The sequence below is a fragment of the Perissodus microlepis genome, chromosome 9, assembly GCF_051167445.1.
Source record: "Perissodus microlepis isolate ML-2025 ecotype Zambia chromosome 9, ASM5116744v1, whole genome shotgun sequence".
Classification (NCBI taxonomy): Eukaryota; Metazoa; Chordata; class Actinopteri; order Cichliformes; family Cichlidae; genus Perissodus; species Perissodus microlepis.
The window spans coordinates 17,751,004-17,773,981 of NC_140469.1; the positions used below are offsets into that span (position 1 = coordinate 17,751,004).

The window sequence follows — 22,978 nt, forward strand, 5'->3', positions numbered from 1 at the left end:
ATCATGCTGGGCAGAGGAGGGAAGCAGATGGCCCATCTGGTGACTTGCTGGCATAAAACAGAGGCTGTTCTGTTCCCGTGTGCGTGCGTGCATTTGTGTGTGGCATCAACAGACTGGGCGACGTGGTGTTAGGAGACCACCTGTCTCGTGGCTCATCGTCTCTTTCATGTGTGGTCAACGGCACCGTACAGGCAGAGCTTTGCTCGTATTCCCTTTCCTAATAACGTCCTCGTCTTTACACCAGATGTACTGAACACACTGAATATATTAGTTCTTTGCAATCGTATTATCCGGTGAATTCAGCCAAATCTAACGCTGGTATCACGACACATTTAGAGCACCCTTGCTCTTCCACATTTCCTTTAAGTTTCAGCTTTCCAGCTTTTTAGCTCGTGTGATGCGAGTGCACTGACAGCAGTACCCTGTCTGTTCCCTTGTTCAAACTCTGTGACTCTACCCCTCAGGCTGTAAATTGCTCCAGTGGCCGCTTTTTATTGCTTTTATGAAAAGTTTTCTGGCTGACACAAAGAGAAAGTGTTTGTGTCTCTGCAGGCACGCCGGAGCATTTATCTGGGCTCAGTGTTCGGGGTAACACAGACTTTGGCGTAGGTGAAAACCCACAAACTGGATTTCTTTTGTGTTTTAATTTCCTTTTGTGGCTCGTGTTTGCTATTTTGTTTTCCGTATTAGCTCTTCTCTTCACTGTGGTGTTCTGACTTTGAGCTGGACCGTCCAGTTAACCATGCGATTGCGGAGTTTACTGCAAGGAATTAGAGCAGCATTACTCAGGGATTTTAGCCAAAACTGACATCAAGTGTGTCACCGGTGACTCTGCTAGTGTCAGACTGTAGCCACTGACAACAGTAGCTGTGATTTTTGTGTTGTCTGTGTGTAGCAACGAGCAGCCATTAGCAGCTATGCCTCTGATTGCTCAGCCAAAAGAACCTTTTAACCCTCTACTGCAAGAAAAACTTGTGTAACTAAAATGTAGCTTTGCTTCATCTAAATACCCAGAGCTGCTAGGTAATATGTGGCTAACATTAGCAATCCGAGCTTCAATTAAGATTGCTAGCTACATGGGAAATTCAATCACTCATAGCTAGAAGTATATTTTAGCATTTACTAAAAATAATATCGCGTTACGTTTGAGCACAGTTGCTTTTCTTCAAGCTGCTTCAAGCTGTCTTTAAATGGATGTAAACATAGGTTTAAAAAGGTCTTGACCTTTTTTGGATTTCTGAAGTGTGCACAATACCTTCTATGGCTCTGTGATTGATGCTGTAATGGGGAACACACCGAAGTCCCAACCACTGCAAATATTCAAATACCACAACACCGTTTAGAGCAGCTGAGGCACTAGTTCTTGTTCCTCTTTTGTTGTTGTTGCATAGACTGCATTCAAAGAACAAACAAATGCTTCCTGCAGTCTTTGCGTGAGAAATATTTGCACTTTGGCCTGTTTCAGGATATAAGCGGTGCGTTTAAGGGGAACGCTTCAGTGGCCGTAAGCATGAAGTGGTGATTAAGAATGCACGAATACTGTGAGATGGATGTATTTGGCTTTAGATCTACCATAAGCATGCAGTTTTCACTCGCTGTGCTGACTGCAACACAAAATACGGTTGCGAGTACAGATTCTCCGCTACTTTGTTTTGGAAATTCTCATGGTCTTTACTTGCGGCAGGTGTTCGGGCAAACCCCCACGCCCGCCTCGCCGCTTCAGCGCCCCATCTCAAGGGCGTGTGGTGCCCTCATCACCAAACGCTGAGGGATTCCTTCACTGATGCCGTCTTGCAGTTTTTGTGGTGGCAGTAAACACACACCGGGGGCATTCACGGGACTATGACTAATGGCTTTCATGCTATTTTTCAGAGTAGAGGATATGTCAATCTCAGGAGACCAGTTTAAATAAAAAAAAAAGAACAAATAAAAAACACAAGCAGTCACACCGTTGTGGAAAAATAACGCGCTGCGTTGATACTACCACCTGCGTCCTGTTTTGTCTTTGTTTTTGTGCACTCTCAGAAATAATGCGCGCCTCGCTGAAAGAAAATGGCACAGTTCTTGGATGTTGAAACCTTGTTGTTTTGTTTTTTTGCCTTACTCTCAGGGTGAAGTCTTCAGCAGCAGAGAGAAGTTGAGCTCCGTGCTCGAGTTCAACAGGGCCACTTCCTGATGATGACAGTAAACATGGGTGAGTAGCGTTTGAAAGCGAGTTGCTTTAGGCTGCGCTGTGTACCTACAGAAACATGCTTGCTTACTGGGAATATACACACCTCTCGCTCTTCCTCTGGCAGGAACAGTGCAGAGAAAAACAACACATGTAAAAGCAAAGTGTAAAAAAAAAAAGAGGGAAAGAAAAGGCAGTTATTTTCAGATTTTGCACTAAGTTTGCATTGTTTTTTTTTTTTTCTGTTCCTCATTTTTAAACCTTTCCTCAGATATGAAGTCTTGATTTTGGCAACTTGAAGGTTGTAGGAGAGAACATAACTCCTTAAAACCTTTAACAACAGTGTGCATGTTTCCAGTGTACTGTGTTTATTTATCTCCTACAAAATAAACTGTATAAGAATGTCTCTGAATGCACTCATGCATGCCTAAATTATGCAAAAAAAATTGCTAGCTGTGCACGCAGTGCTGTAAAAAAGTATCCGCACCCTTCCTGATTTCTTAGTTAGTTTGCATATTTGTCACAATCGCATGTTTCAGACAAAGTAAATTTCAAGTAAATAATATTAGACATGAATAAATACAACATGCAGTTAATGAAGAAATGAAATGACCATTTTATTTATTAAGGGAAATAAGTCATCCAAACCTATCTGACCCTGTGTGGAAAAAGTAATTGTCCCCACAACCTGAGGAGTGTTTGTGCCACCCTTGGCAGCAAGAACTGCAATCAATCAAGTGTTTGCGATAACTGGAATTAAGTGTTTTACATCACAGAGGAGGAACTTTGGCCCACTATTCTTGGGTTCCTGCTTCCAGAACAAAATGCTTGGATGTGCATTAGAAGTTAGTGAGGGTGATCTCTGCCTATGCAGCTTACTAGGGCTACACCACATCCTTTTTGACACACATTGAGGTCTCGAAACGCATTACAGGAGGTTTTCAAATGCCATCTTTATGGGGGAGAAATTAAGGTTCAGCAAAAGCATTGCAATCAAATTTGAGTCTGGACTTAGACTAGGCCACTCCAAAACCTTTATGCTGTTTTTTTTTTTTTTTTTTGCGTCATTCAGAGGTGGACTTGCTGGTGTTTTTTGGATCATTGTCCTTCTGCATAACCCAACTGAGCTTGAGCTTTAGAACACAAACTGATCGCCCGACAGTCTCGTTCAGGATTTTCTGGTAGAGAGACGAATTCATGGTTCCATCAATTACGACAAGTCGTCCAGGTCCTGACGCAGCAAAGCAGCCACACTACCATCATTACGTTTGACTGTTGGCTTGATGTTCTTTGGTCAGCAATGTTTTTTTCCTTTGAACTCTCCCATGGAGGCCATTTTTGCCCATTGTCTTTCTTGTTGTTGAATCCCGAACTCTGACCTTAACTGATGCAAGTGAGGCTTTCAGTTCCTTAGATGTTGTTCTGAGTTCTTTTATGACAATCTGGATGAGTCATTGATCTGCTCTGGGGAGTAATTTGGTAGGTTGGCCACTCACCACCGTGCCAAGTTTTCTTCATTTGTGGATAATGGCTCTCACCGTGGTTCACTGAAATCCCAAAGCCTTAGAAATGGCTTTGTAACACTTAACAGACTGACAGATGTCCATGACCTTGTTACTCAGCTGGTTCTTTAGCTCATGGCACATATGCTGCTTTTTAAGATCTTTTAGCTTACTTCACTTTTGTCACACGGGTTCTTTTGGGGTTATAGGGTTTTTCCCCCCCCCCCCCCCCCCCAAAAATGAAATCATCATTTAAAAACTTCTTTTTTTAATTTGCATTTACACATAAGTGTGACAAATATGCAAAAGATGTGGACGGGGATGAATGCTTTTCACAGCACTGCACGTTGTTGTTTCTCAACAGTAGATTCTCTGAAGTCAAAGTATCAGCAGCCAGCATATGCTGTCAATTGTTTTATTTTGGACCCGGTTTCACTGTGATCCAAAATGATGATGTTTTTTTTCCACAGATGACGGTCTCCAAAATGGATCTGGACAGCACAGAAACTCACAAGGTAAACACCCAGCCTTGATGGAGCTACAGGAATTGTATGACATACTAGGCCTGTTCAGTAAATGTATGTAATTCTTTCTGGACAAAAGAAGAAATCAGCCCCACAGTCACGTCAGTGTGTTATGTAAGGTTTTCCACCTGACATAAATGTTGCCTCATGTGGTTGTTCTTGGCATTGGGCTTGCCGTGTCCATGCATCAGTGCAACAATGCGAATGGCTGGAAGCGTTTCCTGATCCAGGTGCTATAAAGATGATTGAAGTTTTGGAAACGGGAGCAGGAATTGTGCGATGCAACCTCTACCCTCAGGCGTTATGGAATTCTCCTGTAGATTTTTTCCTGCTCTTTTAGACGGTGTGCGTCTCTTATTTCAGCGTGGCTTCGTATGAAGTCTTTCAGCTCTGTTGAGAGTTCAGTAAATAAACAGAGCTGCAGCAAATTTCCTAGCTCGGGTATTTTTTGGGTTGTTTTTTTCCTCTTTTCAGAAGCTTTAATTCAAGGAAAAACTTTGATTGTGAGCTTTGAAAAAAAGAACTCTGAAATTCAGAATTTTGCAAAATGTACATAATGCTAAAAACTACTCCCCATATTTAGCACACATTAGACTGCTATTAATAGCTCTCCTCAAATAATTGCTTAACAGATCTTTCCAGATCTGTAACAGTAGTGGTGACACGGCTAAGCCAAGCTGACGCAGGCTGAGAGAGGAATGCCACGGCCTGCAGATACTGAATGGGCATATTTGCAAACATTGTTCAGTGAAAAGCCTTTAGCACAGACCTTGTACAAACATTAATTGCACAACCACTGTTGCACACCCACCTACATTACATCAGGGTCATTATTCTTGGTGAAAGATTAACTTCTGAGGTTTAAACATTACATCCATTAGGTGTCCAATTATATCTGCCACGGTTTCGATAAACAGCGAGGTGAGAGCTGGGAAGCCCGCCTTGCTTGTTATGGCTGACTTGTGTGTGTGTGCATGTGCTTGTGTGCTTGTTGTGCGTCAGAGCTCGAACCATAGTGCTGCAGAGTGAGGACACGTTTGGCTCCAGCCGCTAATCCTGCCGGATGCCTTTGGCATGATGCGTCTCTCGGCACCAGGAAATCCCCTCAATGTCTTCATTCAGGCAGCCTGCATCTCTCACACACACGCACACAGACGCTCTGCCTCGCTGGTCCTTAAATACTTTTGGCTTGCAGAAGTCGTATCCTCTCGTAGCTTGTTCTATTTTGTAAGCAACTTTAGGGTTTGGGGGAGTTGTTTCGCTCTACCTTCATCTCCCAGCTTCTGCTCTGCTTTCATAAAACCCTCAGCTCGAGCAGCAGCTACGAGAAGACGTCTCCTTTTTATTGTCACCCATCTTGAAGCAAAGTTCCTGCTTTATTTCGTCCACTGCCACTTTCGCAGTTCCCAGAGTTAGCCTGTGAAGAGACGAAAGATGCAGGGCGATGATGCAATGGGCAGCAACCGGTCGACATTGTGTAATGTTGCTCGCTCTGCCCGGCTTCCTGGAATTCCCCCTTTTTCTTATGCGTGTCACATTTTGCGCAACACACAATGAGAGCAGATGGGGGGGGCTGAAGGTAGCCCAATTTATCAACCCTCCCCTCCTCTTCTCAAAACATTTGCAACTATTCTGGGTCACACGTTGCCATGGGGTTCCTGAAGCAGTCACTGAGGCTACTTCTGGCGGTGATGTGTGTTTGGTGTATGTGGCGGTTGCTTTCCACTGTGCTGGTGGTTAGCCTTGGCTGGCCTCAGCCTGGCAGTGGCCGTGGATCAGTTGGGAGTGATGTAATAACTTCACTTATAGGCAGCCATCAGAGCCAGCTCTGTGCACCACCACACATTTCTCACATGCTCTCACTGCCCCCACCCCTGTTCCAATGAACCCTCTCACACTCACTTCTCCGCTATTATCCATAGGCTACAGAGAGCACAAACACACACACATATGCACACACACACATATACACATGCTGGCCTCTGTTTGTTTTGTATCCTTGACTGCAAGTGCACAGGGTAGTCTGGAGCTGTAAGCCTGTAGAGGCTGGACTCAAACAGCAGATTTCACGAGAGAGAAGCAGTGCAAATGAGAAACAATGACAGAGGTAATATTTGCAAGAGTTAGATTGTGAGATTAGTATTTGGATATTTAACAGTTTACATATTTATTTATGTATTGTGACTCATTTTCTCTATTTTAACAGAATATCGTTGGATTTGAGGGATTTTGGGCAAAAATTAGCTTATTCAGCAAATTAATTGATAATGGCAAACATTATCACGAGCTGCAGTCTTGCTCTCATGTAAAATCCTGTCACTACAGAAGGAAAAATAAATATTTTTGCATGCTTAATTTATTTATTTTTTGTCATATTCAGAGTTTTTTCCCTTGTGAGTCAGTCAAAAAATACATGAATATCCTGATGTGGAACAACATGGTTAGCACAGCTCCGCGTTCAGAACTTAGACAGTGATTCAGTTCCTTCCTGTTCAGAGAGGACATGCCTGGTCGAACGGTTAGTCAGCCACCGCTGCTGACAGCATACGTCATAAGTACCCGGGTCTCCTATCGTCTTCTCAGGGCACTTTACAGCACTTTGCGTGCGTTTGTGTGATGGTGACAGGACACATTGTGTTGTTTTACCAGGTTATTTACATAAATAGGTGTTATTTCATCTGTCTTATCTCTAGAATCTCCTTAAGGGAGAAAAATACCAGAAATGACTCAGCTGCCTCATAGTTACTGTCCTTTTCTCAAAAAATAAATAAATTCACCCACACAGGTGTTCATAAAGTTGTTAGAACATAAAGGAATATATATTTTTGCCTGATTTCCTGTTGGATATACTGACTTTGCAGTCATTTTAGTGCTTTCAGACACTACGCGATCCAATGTGCAGTCTGGACCATGCAAGAGTACTTCTTATATTGTTGTTGCTGTTTGCTCCGTGGGCCCAGTTTTTTGTAGGTGGAATTTTTCTTATCAGTCGGCATTATTTAGTTTCTTTTTAAGTGGAGGGACCGGACCACACAGCAAAGAAGAGAAACATGTCATTCACACTTCGCTCATGTGGCTAATTTGGAAGTGTCCGCTGAAACTTAATGCAACTAAGTGGCAGATGAGGGTAAACATAAGTGGATAACAGAGAGCTGCTGGAGCAAATGAGCTCTGGTTGAAATGAAGAATACTTTAAATTCAGGTCAGTTTTGTTTACATAGCGCCTAATCACAACAACAGCTGTCTTAAGGCGCTTTAGATTATAAGGTAAAGACCCTTGACGTCCTGTGAGCAAGCAACAGTGGGAATAAGAAAAACAACAACTCCCTTTTAGCGGGAAGAAACCTCTAGCAGAACCAGGCTCCGGGAGTGGCAGCCATCTTTTCAGACCAGCTAGGGTAAAGAGGTGGAAGAAAATAGTCAAGTTGAGAGAAAATAAAAAAATATGAGATAAAACACACTTTTAATACATTCTTAACTCTGATATTTGGTTGATACAGACTGTGTCATCTGTTTTCACCATTAGCTTTTCCTGGCTAACATTAGCTAAAATTAGCTAGCTGCGTGTTTAGCATCAATGAGCCCAGTTTGTGATTGAATATCTTGTCTACTTGGTTTGCATTTTAATAATATCCCACTACTGTTACCTTGTTTCATTTTAAAGGGCTGGTTGGTCGATACATCTTCCCTGTTCTCTCCCACTTGTCCAGGAGTCAGTAGGCGAGCTTCGTGCCGTTGGGGGTTGTGTAGGTTTTATTGGTTTGTCTCTGTGAGCAACTACCTATGCAAATAGATGCAACTGCAGCACCACAAAACCAGCATTAGTCAGTAGAGTTGGTCTGTCACGCTTCATAACTGACACCACAAGCCATAGGAGAAATACAGTAAGGTATACCAATTTGAATAAGAGTTACAGAGGGCTCGGTATGAGAGGAAAAAAGAAAGGTAGTCTGACAGTGACGTGTAAACTGATGTTTATGCATGAGTGCATCCTGACCTCTGAGTGAACCTGGTGTACTGGCCTACTGTCTGAGAACAGCTGGCCACAAGAGCCGTACAGTAGGAGCAAGATCAAATGCCATCCCAGACCCCATCTGCTCCCCGTGTTACTATGACTCTAGCTTTCATTCCCTGTGGTCTTTTACACACACATATAGACATCTATTCTATAGAATAGCAGGTGCTGTTTGTATTGCACTGCACACACCCAGCACAGGTGTGTGTGTGTGTGCCTGCGTGTGCATTTTTTTAAAAATTATTATCATGACTAGACCTTGGAATTATCTGAGAGACAGGAAGAAGCTGAGGTCAGCGACCTCTTCCTTATACTGTAATCACCTAACTCGGATTCCAGACTTTTGATATGGTAAAGATGACAGGATGCCCTTTTTTGTGAGCATGTCAAAAAAGGTGAAGTGAGGAGTAGAAAACTGAGAATTGTTGGCTTTAATACCTTAAAGGTTATTTTAATGACACAAACAGATGTGGCACTTTAGTCCCAAAGTATTTCATATTGAAACGTTTTCGACTTTCTCTTTTACCGCGCAGTCGCTTTTTTATAACATTTGTAACTGAAGAAAGGCAGTCTTTATTTGAATTATGCTCCTGAAATATCTCCACTGATATATATATGTATTAGACTGCTTAATAAACAAGCTGCAGGTGACCACGTCGCCCTTTTTGACAGGCGTGCATGAAGCCCATACACGTGTTCCATTATTAAAACAACTTTGTCTCTTTTGTGGCTTTTCTATGCTTAAGTGTAGCATTTAAGAGTGGCCTGCATTGTTATGTTTACCCATATCATCAAAGCGAAAGACTTGAGTCACACATATCTCAGAGAAATATTAGGCAATATTTTTTTTTTTTTGTTTGTTTGTTTTATAGAGAGATAATTCTACCCTTATTAGGTATGTACCGAACATAAACTAGATTCTTCTCCATTAATGGAAACTCACACATGAAAACAGGAAGAGGCATGCCAGATGTTGCCTCACTGGCTCTTCTGAGCCGGCACAAACTAAAAACTAAGGTCATGCTAAATGTCAAAGACCACTCGTGTGTGGCCAGTAAAGTCACCAATAAAGTGAGGTCATTTGAAACAGATAAGGTATTTCTGCTTTACTTCCTACATTTAAGCGCAGAGCGCAGAGTGTAGCTGACACATTTCTTCTTTCTTCCTTAGACGACGAGGAGGCACTTAACTCCATCATGAAGGACTTGGCAGCCTTGGGCCGTTGTTACACCCAGCACAACAGCCACAAGCCCAAGAACCGAACCTTACTCTACAAACAGGTACTCGTCGCATCCACATGTGCTGTTTCTCCTTTTATACATTCAAAATTGTTGAAGTGCTGATTTGAATCTATAAGAAATTTTAAAATTGGCTGTAAAATGTGTCTAAATATCAATTTTTTGTTTTTTATTTTGATTGCTCTGTTGCCTGTGTAGTATGGGAATCAGTTTGCTTAGCCATATTTCAGTTAAAGAGCTGAGAGGATGTATAATGCTGCAGTATTTCTTTGGTTTAAAGCTGCCACACATCCTGCTTAGTTACACTTCTTTAACTCTGTTTTTACTCAATACCTCAGCCCTGCTTCCTTTTTTTATTTTATTCACTGGAGTTTGAAGGTTGTGATCCAGTTTTGGAGATGATGAAACAAAAAAGCAGCATATTCACCGTCACAGCATGGTGCAAAAGTCTCGAGCCACTCCTCATTTCTTCATATTTTGCTTCCAAGGAGCCAGTCTTTGGATATCAGCTGCTTTAAAAAAAACAAAACACAACTCCTTTTCAGTCCAGTGCATGACACTTTTCAGAGGATTGTTGTTTGTTTGTTCAGTTATTAAACGCTGACCTATGAGTCATTCAAGCATAAAAAAAACGATGCCTAAGTCGAGGAATAACATCTTAGCGAAGGACTAATTTTAAATTGTGTCTTTAAGTGCTTTGTTATTTAAAGCCTGCCACACAAACACATTATTTGTTCACATTTCTTTAGTTGAATCTATGAAAAATGTCAAAGATGATGCAGTTTGGCAGACATAAAATAATATTTTTGCAGAAACAACATGATCTCTGCATGGTGTGCAGCCTGTCCTTATAATAAATAGTCTTCTCAGAACTGATGGAACATATGAAGGCAGAAGAGTAACGTCAGATCCCTTTGCAGTTGCATCAGAAAGGGCATCAAGCATAAAAACTGTCAAATCAAACATGCAAAGCTGCCTGCTGTGGCGAACCCCTGTGAATAAGTGAGCAGCTAAAAGTAGCTTCTAGATTTTGATACTCTGTGCAGTGTTATCTGGAAAGCATATGAGTCTCAACAGCCAGGGAAGTGCCTAGAGGGGAACCCGGGGAGGCCTGAGCACTGCTAATCTTACAATACCCAACACTGTTGGGTTAGAGCATGGCCAGGATCACTAGTAATGTAGTTGAGTATATTTACATGTTAGTACATGTTTAATATACGTGCATTTAATTGAAATATTTCTATTTCATGTCACTTTCTGTTTTTACTCTTTAATTCCATTAATTTCACTGTTAATTTTTCACAGTTTTTATTATTTTTTTTTAGTCTGATTTCTTTTGGCCCCTCCCTTCTTTGTTCTTAGTTAAAAGCATACCTGGATAGAAAAACACACAACAAATAAGAGTCATGGATTGGCCTCCCCAGAGCCTATACGTCAACATTATTGAAGCACTGTGGGATGATATTGAGAGAGGCAGCAAACATCCAAACAAGAGCTTTAAATGTCCTTCAAGAAGCCTGGAGAACTATTCCTGAAAACTACTTCAAGAAATTATATCAAAACTTGACTAAGAGAGTTCAGGCTGTGTTGAAGAATAAAGGAGGTCGTACCAAATATTGACTATTAGAAATGTATAAACTCTTATTTTTGCCTCATATAATATATTTCCATATATGCTGACATGTGAATAATTAAATTGCTGGACTTAATCACGTTTTCCTAGCAGAACAAAGAGAAAGGAGGTTTGGCTCAAGACTTGTGCACAGCATTGTCTTACAGACACCGTCCGTCAGAATGACAAAATCCTTTCTTGATGCTTGGTGTTTTTTTTTTTATTGTTTTTTTTTTAATAGTTAAATCAAGTTGTATCATGCAAGAGGATGTAATCTTGACAAAAGCAGTATTTGCTCGAGTGCTTGCAAAAATATTCCGTATTGGAGTATTCCATTCCAATAGTTTCCGGTATTATGTACATTTATGGCAGTTTAGAAACTAAACCAACACATTTTGGACAGCTTATCGTTCCCTTCAGTCACCTTGTGCCTCTCTGAAGTCGTTTCCTCGTGTATCTTTGCGTGTCTGTGGAATGATAATTGGCGAATCCTCTTAAAGCAGCAATGTTTATGATGAGACATAAACAAACAGCGAGGAGCAGAGAGGGTTTCCGGCCGTCACAGTGCTGCTTTCCTCTGCGAGTTGTTGGGGTAAACCCTTACGTTTTTTCTTCCGCACTGATGTGATGACAGCGTTAGTGTAACACCGTTACCTCATGCAGACATGCAGGCTCCTCCAGATTCCTGCTCCCATTGGCAATGACTACGAATAGAAAACAAAGATTTGTCGGGCCATCGTCAGTGTTGAAGGATAATGTTGTCTTTGTGCTGTAGAACAAAATCCGCAGCAAATCCAGCAACGTGGATATAAAACATGTATCATCATAATGCTTTTTGTCACCTCAATTCCTGGTTCAGCTTATCGTTTTCATTTATTAGGCAGGCCAAATCCCACAGACAACTATGAATCATTTTAACTTTCCACTTCCATAACTCCCCTCTGTTGTTATTTTTCCTCTCAACAGGATTTAAGAGTCAAGCTGGAGCATGAGAGAGAAAAACGGTATGTTTGAACCTCTGTATTGTTTTTTCTGCTCTTCTGTCCAAGCCTTTACTCTGTGCTTCGGATCTTTTTTGTGTGTTATGCTTTGCCATGCCTGGGACTTTGTGTCTAGAGGAAATCACAGTTACATGCCAGAGGAGCATAAAGAGAGGGAAAATTTCTACTTTGACATTTAGCCGAGGCCTTATGTTTCAGGCTCGGATGGGCTGTTTAAGAGGGAGGAGAGGGGGAAAAAAAAGAGAAGAGGGTCAGAGAGAGAGGGAGATCAAAAAGATGCAGCGAGAGCCAAACGTTTGAGTACAATGCGCAGACTTCCAGGCACACCCCAAATTAATGCTTCGTCTTGTGCGTTTTCTCCTGCTTTCCCTCCACATTTTTCAGTCACGAGACATTTGTACTCGCTCACACGGCCAACTTTTCACTTACTCAAGAGGCAGAGCTGGTTACTCAAACTGTTTGGAGACAGTCTAGCAAGCAGTTTTTTGTTTTTTTTGCCTCATAGTTTGTTTACCCAATGGGATGTTTAAAAAAGAAAGAGAGAGAATTTCTGACACTTAATTTGGTGTTGGTCTTCATTTTGTCCGCGCCGGGATCCCAGCTCTGTCATTCCACGCACGGATGCTAAGTTGGGTCTCGCAGCTCTGGAGGAGGTTCCACTGGTTCCACTGGTCCTGCAAAGTTTTAAACTTTGCTCAGGAGCCCGCAGAGACTGAACTGAAGTGACAAACACGATATGTTCTGTTTACACTGGAAACACTGGAGGGAAACTGACCAGAACCTACTGCAATAATTGCCTCGATTCATCAGAATATAGACGAGGGGAATGGGCATCGGTTCAGCGATACTGTGATAAGAAAGCCACAGGCTCAGAGGAGTGGGAAAGAGAAGGAAAGCGGCGTGCTCGGCCAGCAGAGCACTGCTTCACACTGGGCCTTTTCACTTTTTCACAGCCCTAATTGGCTACTGCTGAGGAAGAGACGAGTTTTTCATGTTCCTGTCTCTCTGTGTTTCTGCGCCCCCCCCCCCGCCTCGTCTCGCAGTCTTCCCTTTCTCACGAGCTCCCTTCACTCCACACTGCTCTCTCAGAAAAGCCAACAGCTCACTTTAGAAGATGCCATTCATAGACTTGAAAGGAAAATCTCTTTTTTATTTAATGAATTTTTTCTTTCATCCGCTTTGTCGATTCACACCCTCGTCGACCTCTCTCCAGAACAGAAAAGGATCGAAATCACATTAAAACCTGTGTAACTTAAATATTTATTTAACGCAGCTTTAATCAATATTTCTGTATATTAACAGGGGATCGAGTAACTCGAGGTATGCGACAGTGAAAAGGGTCACTCAGAGAGACACACCCTCTGAGAATTATTAACAGGCTACAGTCAACACCAGCTCTGCAGAGCATTGCAGGATCTTTCAGCTCACTGTTTTGGTTTTCCACATCAGGTGGTCTAAAAAGCATGACTCAATGAAAGCTAATGTTGTGTTTATGACTAATAGCTGTGGGTTTTTTATTTAAATAAAATAAAAAAAGCAGTTTTGCGATTGTGAACTGATTATTTAAAGCAGGGATGTCAAAGTCATTTAAATTGTGATTCATGTACATCCTACTTTGATTTTAAGAGGGCGGGATCAATGAAACAAAGTGATAAATGTGTGATAAAACTGTCTCTGGAGTCACTGTAGAAAAAAATAATAAAAACTGTAAATAATTTTTTTTCATTTAATTGCTACCTAATTATTGTGGTGTAATATGAATTGCAGTAGGAGATTTTTATTATAAGAGAAGGTGTAAAACTGTTAAAACTGTTAAAAGTTCTTATATTCCAGAAGGATGGATTGAAGTCTCTTTTTGGAACGATTGTGGCCCTCGAGCCTCATGTTGAATACCCCTGGTTTAGAGTTAGCAAAAACTTTTTTACCTCAGTTTAAGCCTCTAAACGGGGCTTAAACTGCAAATACTCTCAGCTAAGTAAGAAAGCAAAGCCTAAAAAAAAATATAACCCTCATAAAAAATTCAGTGAAGGGAAACTGAACTGCATTTCTTCGATCTCGATCTAAAATCTCTTTCAGCACAGACCCTACGAGCCGGCTTATTAGATTAGAAGAAGAAAGAAAATAATCTGAACTTCCTTTCATACTCGAGCAGCTACTATCAAGACGATCTGACTGCACAGATCTAATCCCAGGCTGTGCGGTGAATAGCATTATATTTGAGGGTCCTCTACCTAACTCGAGGTATCAGGAGTCCCTGAGTCAGGATGATCGTGTTGTCCGTCCACAGTGGAATCGGATCCGATGGTCTCTCTTTCTTTTCATTGGCAAGCACTGAAGGTTTGGGGCAGGAAATAAGAGCTGTAGAGCGACTCGCTCTTCCCCCTACCTCAAGGTCTACAGCCAGAGAGAGAGAGCAGGAACAGAGCCAAACCTTTTTTTTTTTCTCTTAGTGTTTATATTATTGTGATTTTTTATTTTTTTTTTCCACGAGACTAAAGGGAAAGAGAGTGCGCTGGGACGTGTGAAAGCATTCTTCCAACTCTGCAAACCTCTGCGACTGAGTGAGTCCGCATGCAGAGGAAGGAAAGCCATATCTTTTGGAGCCGCATCCTTGTACAAGCCCCCCAAACCCCCTTCCCCACATCCCTCCAGCTCTTTATCGCACACATCATCACCAAATCTAAACAGAGACGAGGAGTGTTTAGCTGTGCCGCCGCTTGCCTCTGATCTGCAGCCTCCCCCCTTTTCCCAGAATCCATCCAAATGAGGGAACCAATGAGCGGTCATTAAGATAGGCAAAGCTTTGGCCTCTGATGAGGAAGTGATGGGATAAAAACAAGTCCCTTTTATCAGGATACTATAAAGAGATAGTAGCGCTGCAGATTCTTCAGAAGCAGAGAGTGAGGTGGGGGTAGGTGTTGGGGGAGGACAGGACAGGAGTCTCTCTGCTTCTCTCTCTGCTTTATTTTCTCAGGCTGCCTCCCCCTTTATTTTCTCTCACAGTCGTCTGTAAATATCTCCATGTCTCTGTATCTTTCACTCTGTCACTCTTTAAAAGACGAGGGAAAGACACACATCCTGCTGCTTTTGCTGCCGCTCCAGATTTTTCCCCCCCTTTCCTCTCAGGAAGTTTCCCATCTGCCTTTGTGCTGGCTTAGCGGAGAGGCCCGATGGTGTTGAAACAGTGGCCGATGCACACACTGATTGGGAAGCACACTCATGCATGTAAAGTTTTACAAACACACATGCGTCTCATATATACACTCACAACAAGACTTTTGCTGATAAGGTCGGTCTCGGACGGGAATACACGTAAGCATACAGTGGATAAGCACAGACATGCAAGTGGAGAGTATGTCTGCACTTTCTGTTTTCACTGCACTGATTAATGCCCTCTTAGCATCTCGGTGGCTCGGCTCACTCCTTTCCTCGACCCTGCTGACCCCCCGTCCGTTTATCTTCTGTTTCCCGCTGCTGTAAAGTAAATGAAAATGGGTTCTTAGAGATTTATCAGGTGCAAGCTAATGCTACAAACCAGTAGCCAGCAGGCTGTCAGCTCAGCTGCAGCCAGACACAACATGACCGTCTTTCTCCCACCTCTGACCCGGCTGGCCGTCTCCTTTTTCCAGAATCATCCTGTTTCAGAGGCCGCTGAAGATCAAAGAGCTGCTGCAGAAAGTGACCGAGGCCTTTGGCCAGCAGATGGACATGTTCTTCATGGAGAAAGAGGTAAGAGAATGACTCGTGTAGCTGGTGTGTTATAGTTTTATCTGTTGTTTTTCGTGACAATCCTGCAGTATGCACTGCAGTACGTGTGTCCTCGAAGTGCCGTTACGTTTGTTTTCTCAAGCTGTCAAGATCCAAGAAAAGCTTTGTTTATTTACATGTTTTTTGTTTTTTATTGTGAAACCCTTGATGTCATACATGTGCTGCTGCATTCACGTGCTCTTGTTGCTGAACAATAGAGAATTGAAGCTCATGTGCTGTGTGCTTTCTTGTCCTATCAGCTGCTGCTGCCCCTGAAGACGCAGGAGGACCTGGATCAGGCGGTGCTGACGCTGGGCTGCAGTTCGGGGACCAATGGGCTGCTCAGGATACTGCTAAAGACTCCTAAAAACAACCATGTGAGTTTTTAAGATGCTCACTTTTGGGCAGTTAGTGGGAACAATGGTGAATGAAGTCATCCTTTTATTTTTTTTTTTTTCTTTTATTTTTTTTGCAAAATGAGGAAACAAACCGCTTCCACACACGGTGATGTAACTGAACAATGAGGTAATGCTGTCCTCCCTTCCTCTGCTGAGCCGATTCCCTTTTTTCACTCTCTCCTACTTCCTGTGTTTCCAGTACCTACAGGTGAACAGCAGGGACAAACAGAGCGAGATGAAGTCATCGAGGTCACTGGGAGATTTGAAGGGCTCCTTGCTAAAGGGCTCAGAGAGGGTGCGCAAACACTCAACAGGTGAGCTTCCATGTTTTAAAAAAAGTGTTTTTATGCTGTTTTTATTCGTTTTTAAATGTGAGAGGAGGCAGAAAAGCACTCTGCTGATGCAAAGGTTTCTCAGTCATGTGCTAAAGCCTCGAGGATGACTTATCAGTGTCACCTGACGAAGCAGACGGCCATCAAAGTCGTAGGAATGTTAATGGAAAAGATGGGGCGCATGCTTTGTCGGGAGTAGAAAATGCAAACCGGAGGTGAAAGCAGCCAAGGACTTGTCATGTCAAAGCAAGGACAAACTCCTGCACTCATGCTAAGCAACTGTCTGGCCGCTGTCTTTGGCCTGTTAGCTTTTTGTCATGTTAACTGTGACCATACTTAGATGTAATATGTATAAATATATAGTAGCTTTAGTATTCAAAGCACATGCATGAGAGCAGTTTCTGTCTTCTCATCTAAAACTGTACACAAAAAAAAAATCTTTTCTTGTCACGTCACAGTTTGTAGTCCCCCTCTCCTCGTCCCCAGGCATGTTTGGTTTATTTTAATATCAGCTCTGCCCAGAAAGGTCAGCGTTTCGGTCGTATCTCGGCCTCAGACACGCTCAGAATCAAACCGGTGCTCGCTCCTGCCATCACGTTTGCATCTTTGCATAGCAGCTGAGAACCCTTTGTGATCGCTCTTGTGAGCCTATCTTCGTCATGTGGCCGCAAGCGCATAAATCGCCCAGAATTATCGGCCCTCGATCAGTTTTTCTCCCTGCCAGCGAGGCACGAGTGCGAGACGAGGCGAGCGGGCCGAGATAGGAGCGCGGGGAGTAGCGGCAGATGAGAGGTGACGGGAGAACGGTCACGGTGTACGGCTGAGTGAAGACGTGATGTGAACCCGGGTACCTCGATGACGTATGGGAGCAGACTGTGGCGTCAGGGGGAAAGAGGCAGAAAAGCTGAACAGTCGAGACAAAGCAGTTGTAATTTGCAGCCTTCAGTCAAACAACAAGACTTTGATCGTATTTCCAACGCTTCTATTCGTCTTAGTGTCTTTTAGCCTCTCTGCGCTGTTTCAGTATTCCTGTCAGCCCAGTCTGCGATAGTTTCAGTAGATCTTTTTACCGTGACAAGGACGAGCGCTCAGTCTCCGCCGCAGCTCAGCCAGGAGAGCATTCGTCACAGTAATTGAGGTTAGAGGTGGCGGCAGTGTAGTTTAGTAAATCATTTCTTGCAGTCCTGGCGCTGCTGAACTCGTACCCATGAATAACACTGTGACGCCGTTTTCTCCCCTCTGTCCCTCATTCCCATCTCTTCATCTTCCCGCACTCCCTCCACTTCTCCTCAATTTCTCCTCTCGCTCTCATTTACCTCCCCCCTTCCACCTTTTGCATTACTCATCTGCTCAACTTTAATTGTTTCATTCCCCTCTCTTTTATTGGCCGCCCCTGGTGCTTCTTTTCGTCACTTTCAGGTTCCCTCCACACAGGTCGGACGTCCCCGCCGCCAGGCAGCGTCCCTGAGGAGCAGCAGCAGATCGCCCGCCAGGGCTCCTACACCAGCATCCACAGTGAAGGGGAGTTCATCCCAGAAAACCCAGACCAAAGTGTAAGAGTCCATCAGCAGAATAAATGCTTTATGCATTGTTGCTTCTTGAAAAAGTTTGAATAGACTTTTAGAAAAAAGATCTTTTTGATGTCTTTGGCAGGTTGACATTTATTCAACCAAATGTAGTTAATTTATTGCAGTTAATGCACTGAAATGGCCAATTTTGGCTGTTTTCATAGATTCTTTTCCTATATAATATTTTGAGTCCTTGACTGGAAGGCTGAACTCTTGGGCAGAACTGTGTTTTTGTCGAGATTTAATCGTCTGAACAGTCTTCGGTGATTCATTGTTTACTCTGCTCGTACACTGGATTGCCCTGTATTGTTAGCAGCAGCAGCAGTACTAGCACTAGTTTGATTTTACAAGGCTATATAGCCACATATAACATTTCTGTGCAGTATTTAAAGAAGATGTCAGACATTATTCAAACCCCTTCAAATTCTTAAGACGTGAGACAGTAACAAGCACAACTCCACCCGCACTGCTTGCTATGCTCTCTCCTGTATGATTGCATGCTCCGTGACCCTCGGTCTCCTTGTGTTATTGTATCTGTCAGATATTGGATCCCTTTGGGAGTGCAGACAACTCGCTGTCGAGCAGCTGTCAGTCAATAGATCAAGCACTGGACAGGTGAGTCATCATGGAGCGGGTGATTTATAGCCCTCGTCGTTGTGGATTTATACAGTGGCTACTCAAGAACGTGCATTGTTTTCAGCCGATATAGCAGGTAGCAGGCTTGAATTCTTTCTTCTTCTTTAATTTATTTTATTTTTTTTGTTTTAAACCAGTGTGCTCAAAGTTTACTGCAGCTTTTTTTTCTCATGTGGTTTGTCATCCATGTGCATTACTAGAGGCACACATTTCAGAAAATGACATTGGGGAGTGTGTGATAAAGGTTATTTTCTGTAGCAGCACTAAACATATTGTTACGATTAAACACCTCATTTGTGGGTTATGTGTTGATGTCAGAGGCTAAAAAGTGTTCCCCAGATGTCTGCAGAAAGTCGGTAGATTCTTTAAGTTCCTGCTGTTCCCTAAACGTCTTAAGTTCAGGCTATCAGTAGGAGCTGCAATTTATCGATGTTGCCTAAATGGCTCACATGCTGGTGATTGGTGTGATCAGCTGTTAAGTAGATGGGATGAGGTTGTCAGCCACACATAAACTGACAGATATGGATTCCTTCATTAATCTGTAATATATATGTACACGTCCTTGTGAGACATGGTTTGTATCACAGAGTGCTTGTGTACACACTTGGATGTGAGCGCCTGTGTTGCAACAGCCAGAGGCTTTTAGCAAAGTTTGTAAATGTGCTAAAGACCAGCGTAGCTTCCCTGCGACCCTTCCTCCGCTTGTCTGTGTGGAATCGGGTCACTTTGCTGTTGCCATAGCGACAGAACTCTTATCTGGACGCCTGGATTCCTCTGTTATCACGAGAGAGAGTGCGTGAGAGACAGACAGAAACAGAGACTGAGTGGGAGATGTGAGAGAGTGAGCAAGCAACATGCTGGAAAAACTGAGCCAGAAAATGAAAAGTGGCGAAAGAGTGAGAGTAAAGTGGGAAAGGCTGAGGAGAGAAAAGAGTGAATTTGAATCAAAGGGAGAATAAAAGCGAGCAAGCGTGGAGCTGACAGAGAGAGAGCAGGACGGAAACAGTTCTACCTGCACGAGGCTTATCAGGGCTCCAGGCTGCAGAACAATGGCAGGAAACGAGTGCATGGAACTTTTCCCTGCGAACGGGCATGCGTGCCCCTTATCCAGGGGTCTCGTGGCCCCGCGCCGCCCTGCGGTCAACAGAGACGTCACTCTCTGTCGGTTCGTCGGGACGGGGCTTGTTGGAAATGTCCAGGGAGGGCGAGAGGTTGGATGCACATACAGACATTTAGTGACATATGTTATATCGCTGCTAGTTCAGTGGCGAGCAGTTTGACTTTGTGAGTCCACAAATCTTCCTAGAGCTCAACTTTTCAAATTTTGCCACTTTGTTGTTTTACATCAGCTGTGAGTGACAGGAAGGTAGTTTGAATACTAAAGCCATTCTGACGTTTCAGGCCAGCAGCTGTAGCCAGACTTTGTTTGAAGATAAGGGGAAATTAGCAACTAAAAAAGCAAAATTTTTTTCAACTTTCCCTTCATGCTTTCTGTCATTTCAGCCCTCCTTATTCACAGAACACCCGTGACAATAATTACCTGAACCTCAACTTCGAATACAAAGGTAAGAGGGGACAAATCTTGCAGCAATTTCTCTCCAATTCTAAAAATGTCTTTTTCTCAGCCCCCAGCTGCCAAACAAAGAGAGGTGTAAAAAGCGTGTTCGTTATTTGGAGGCTTTGTCTGTTCTTACTTTTTGCTGTGGTTCTTATAGCTCCACAGTCAGTTTTACAGGAGAGGCTCTTGCTTATCTAGAGTGTTTCCCCTTGAAGAGAATGCTAATGAAAGTGGAGATTATATTATTTTAGGGCTGTATCTGTAAAATGAACAATGGGTTGTGGTGAATCTCGGCTGTGTTTCTTAAGTTTGATGAGGTGGTGAAGTAAGATAGTACTGCGTCTCTTCCTTTGCTATCTTCCATACACTCCCCCTGTACAGACCCCTCTATTCACTGCCTTTTTCTGTTTTACCTCATCCCATCTTAATAGATGTTGCTGCCCTGCCGCAGCATGATCACTTCCCCTCTCTTCTCAATGGCCCCCTGCTCATCTCGTCTCTGTCCCTGGGGTTCCGGTCTGTCCTCTTTTCCTTCAGAAGGCAGATCAAATGAAGCAGGATGAGAGATAAAGCCAAACTAGCCCTCGTGAACAGAGAAGCTGCATTGGCTCTCTCAATCTGGCCATTTCTCTTTCCCCTTTCAGCTCCCCCCATGCTGTAAATGAAAAAAGAGAGTTCTGCACATTGTCTGTGCCGATGAGGGAACGTCATACTGTAGCTGCAGCAGAACTTGAAGACCCACTTGGGTACACAAGCACGTGCTTGCACACACACGCACCACCCTCCCAGATGTAAAGCTGTGTGGCCCTTCTGCTGAGGGCTACAGTATTTGTTTACCATTCCCTGTGAGTAGATTTTTCCTCTCCATCCCACTCTGCCAAACACAAAAAATAACTCCGGTATCCATGGGATACAGCCACAAAAACAGCATGAGGGGAGGCAGTCATCTGACAGAACAGCTGCTTTCAATTCCAAGTGGCTCCGCTCCTCTCCGTTTATTGTGTGTTTGCTGTGTGAGGGGGGTGAGTGTCAGTGCTCTCATGCGTCAGCCCCCCCACACCCCGCCTTTAGTTACTGCTCCACTGTTCAGAGCTAATGCTAAGCTAGCACACGCAAGCTGCTTTCAGTTTCCGCATTGGCTGCAGGGAGGCGGCCCCATTCAGCGTGCAAAGAGCCGCGTTCCATTCTGCTGCTTCACAGCTTGATTTGACACATCAGGGATGAGCAAAAAAGGGAATGCAGTGTCTGAGTGCCCTTCCAAGCATTTAAACCGCCATTATTAGACTTAAAAAGTGGATAATCACATAACTGTGAATCCAGAAGCATTGTTTCTGTCATTTGGGTGTAATGCGAGACTAATTGTCGAGGCTTGAATTATTTTACTTGCTGACACCTCTCTCTGCCTCAATCCTCTCTTTTCAGGTCGTCATGGAAAAGGAGGGACTTTCCCACGCCAGTTCCAATTGCCAAATCGCAGCAAGGATTACGGAGATAGTAAGAAACCAGCTTTGCTTAAACAATTACAACAGCGCTGTTACACAGAAATAACAACAGAACATGTCTATAGAGCAACACGGACACAGACCACTCTTTGTCCTGCAGTGTGGTCACAGTCTTCTAACTTCAGATGCATATTTCTTACTTTAAAACAAGATATTTTGAAATATTATCCTCCTCTTTTAGAGAGTTTCTTTGCACCTCGTGGAGATTTATTACACTGCTGGCTCGCTGTTTCAGGCAGCTGCTAGTAATTGCTTACTCAGAGGCTAACCTTGGCTAGCAGTGATTTACGTTTCCCTGCGGTGAACCCAAGCTTGTATAAAAACACAGCGCCCTGCTTCCTGTCTGAAGGGAAGTGGGATGGAGTGGCGAAAGGCAGTCTGCTCTGGCTGGCCTCAAGTCTCGGCCAAGAGCAGACTTTATGCACTGCACCTGTGACGTTAACTGTGTGAAAACAGATTCACAATGCAATCAAGAGTAAAGTGTATGACAAGTCTGATTATGTTCGTTTATGTGTTTTCAGGACGTAGGACACTTCCGCGGAGCTTCATGCCGCAGGAGAACCTTTTTCAGCTGGTTCCCTCCAGCCGCACTCGAAGCTATAATGGAGACAGCACGCTGCAGTACAGCGACCTGCGCTCACTGGGCAAAAGCTCCCAGCGAGGTACAGCCAAGTGTAAGTGATTCACTTGAAATCTTTTGAAACAGGGGGAACGTGTGCTCGACACTGTAAAATAATCTGTAATAGCTGTGTGTTTGGCTCATGTGACCAATTGCCATCGATGACCTCAATATAAATACAAAAAATGGACACGGGCAATCCAACTGTTAGTGGACATGTGCTGATCATTCGCTTGATTAAATATTAGGTATTTAATCTTTGAAAACTAAGCAGCCACTTTAAAAAAAATACTATACTTGCATTCTCGATCGCATAAAACAGAGAAAAGCAGAAAATCCTCACAGCAGAGAGGCTGAAACTGGAGTATTTTAGTGTGAAAGTGACTGAAAAATGTGAGAAAAATAGCTTCCACATAATTATGTGTTGACTAAACTGTTGATTGTCACATTTGCGGTGTTGTTCACTTCCACTTTGATCAGATGGTTCCTAATTTAAACAGAGGAATGACTGATTTCAATGATTCAAGATAAAACTTTTCCAGTTCCACTATTTCAG

At 43.2% G+C, this 22,978-nt stretch overlaps 1 protein-coding gene across 2 annotated transcripts in view; it reads left to right on the forward strand.

Annotated features, from left to right (window-relative positions):
• Positions 1 to 22,978, forward strand: part of map3k22 (mitogen-activated protein kinase kinase kinase 22) — a 38,439-nt gene that overhangs the window by 9,069 nt on the left and 6,392 nt on the right. The window contains exons 2-13 of one of the 2 annotated variants that reach the window (XM_084939378.1): positions 2,111 to 2,194; positions 4,143 to 4,187; positions 9,382 to 9,491; positions 12,028 to 12,065; positions 15,692 to 15,791; positions 16,070 to 16,186; positions 16,407 to 16,521; positions 17,959 to 18,092; positions 18,649 to 18,722; positions 20,247 to 20,308; positions 21,724 to 21,795; positions 22,325 to 22,477. In XM_084939378.1, coding sequence (XP_084795504.1) covers positions 2,176 to 2,194; positions 4,143 to 4,187; positions 9,382 to 9,491; positions 12,028 to 12,065; positions 15,692 to 15,791; positions 16,070 to 16,186; positions 16,407 to 16,521; positions 17,959 to 18,092; positions 18,649 to 18,722; positions 20,247 to 20,308; positions 21,724 to 21,795; positions 22,325 to 22,477 — 1,039 coding nt within the window. In that variant the 5' untranslated portion in view covers positions 2,111 to 2,175. The remainder of the gene's footprint in view (positions 1 to 2,110; positions 2,195 to 4,142; positions 4,188 to 9,381; positions 9,492 to 12,027; positions 12,066 to 15,691; positions 15,792 to 16,069; positions 16,187 to 16,406; positions 16,522 to 17,958; positions 18,093 to 18,648; positions 18,723 to 20,246; positions 20,309 to 21,723; positions 21,796 to 22,324; positions 22,478 to 22,978) is intronic. The other variant, XM_084939379.1, reaches the window with a different exon arrangement.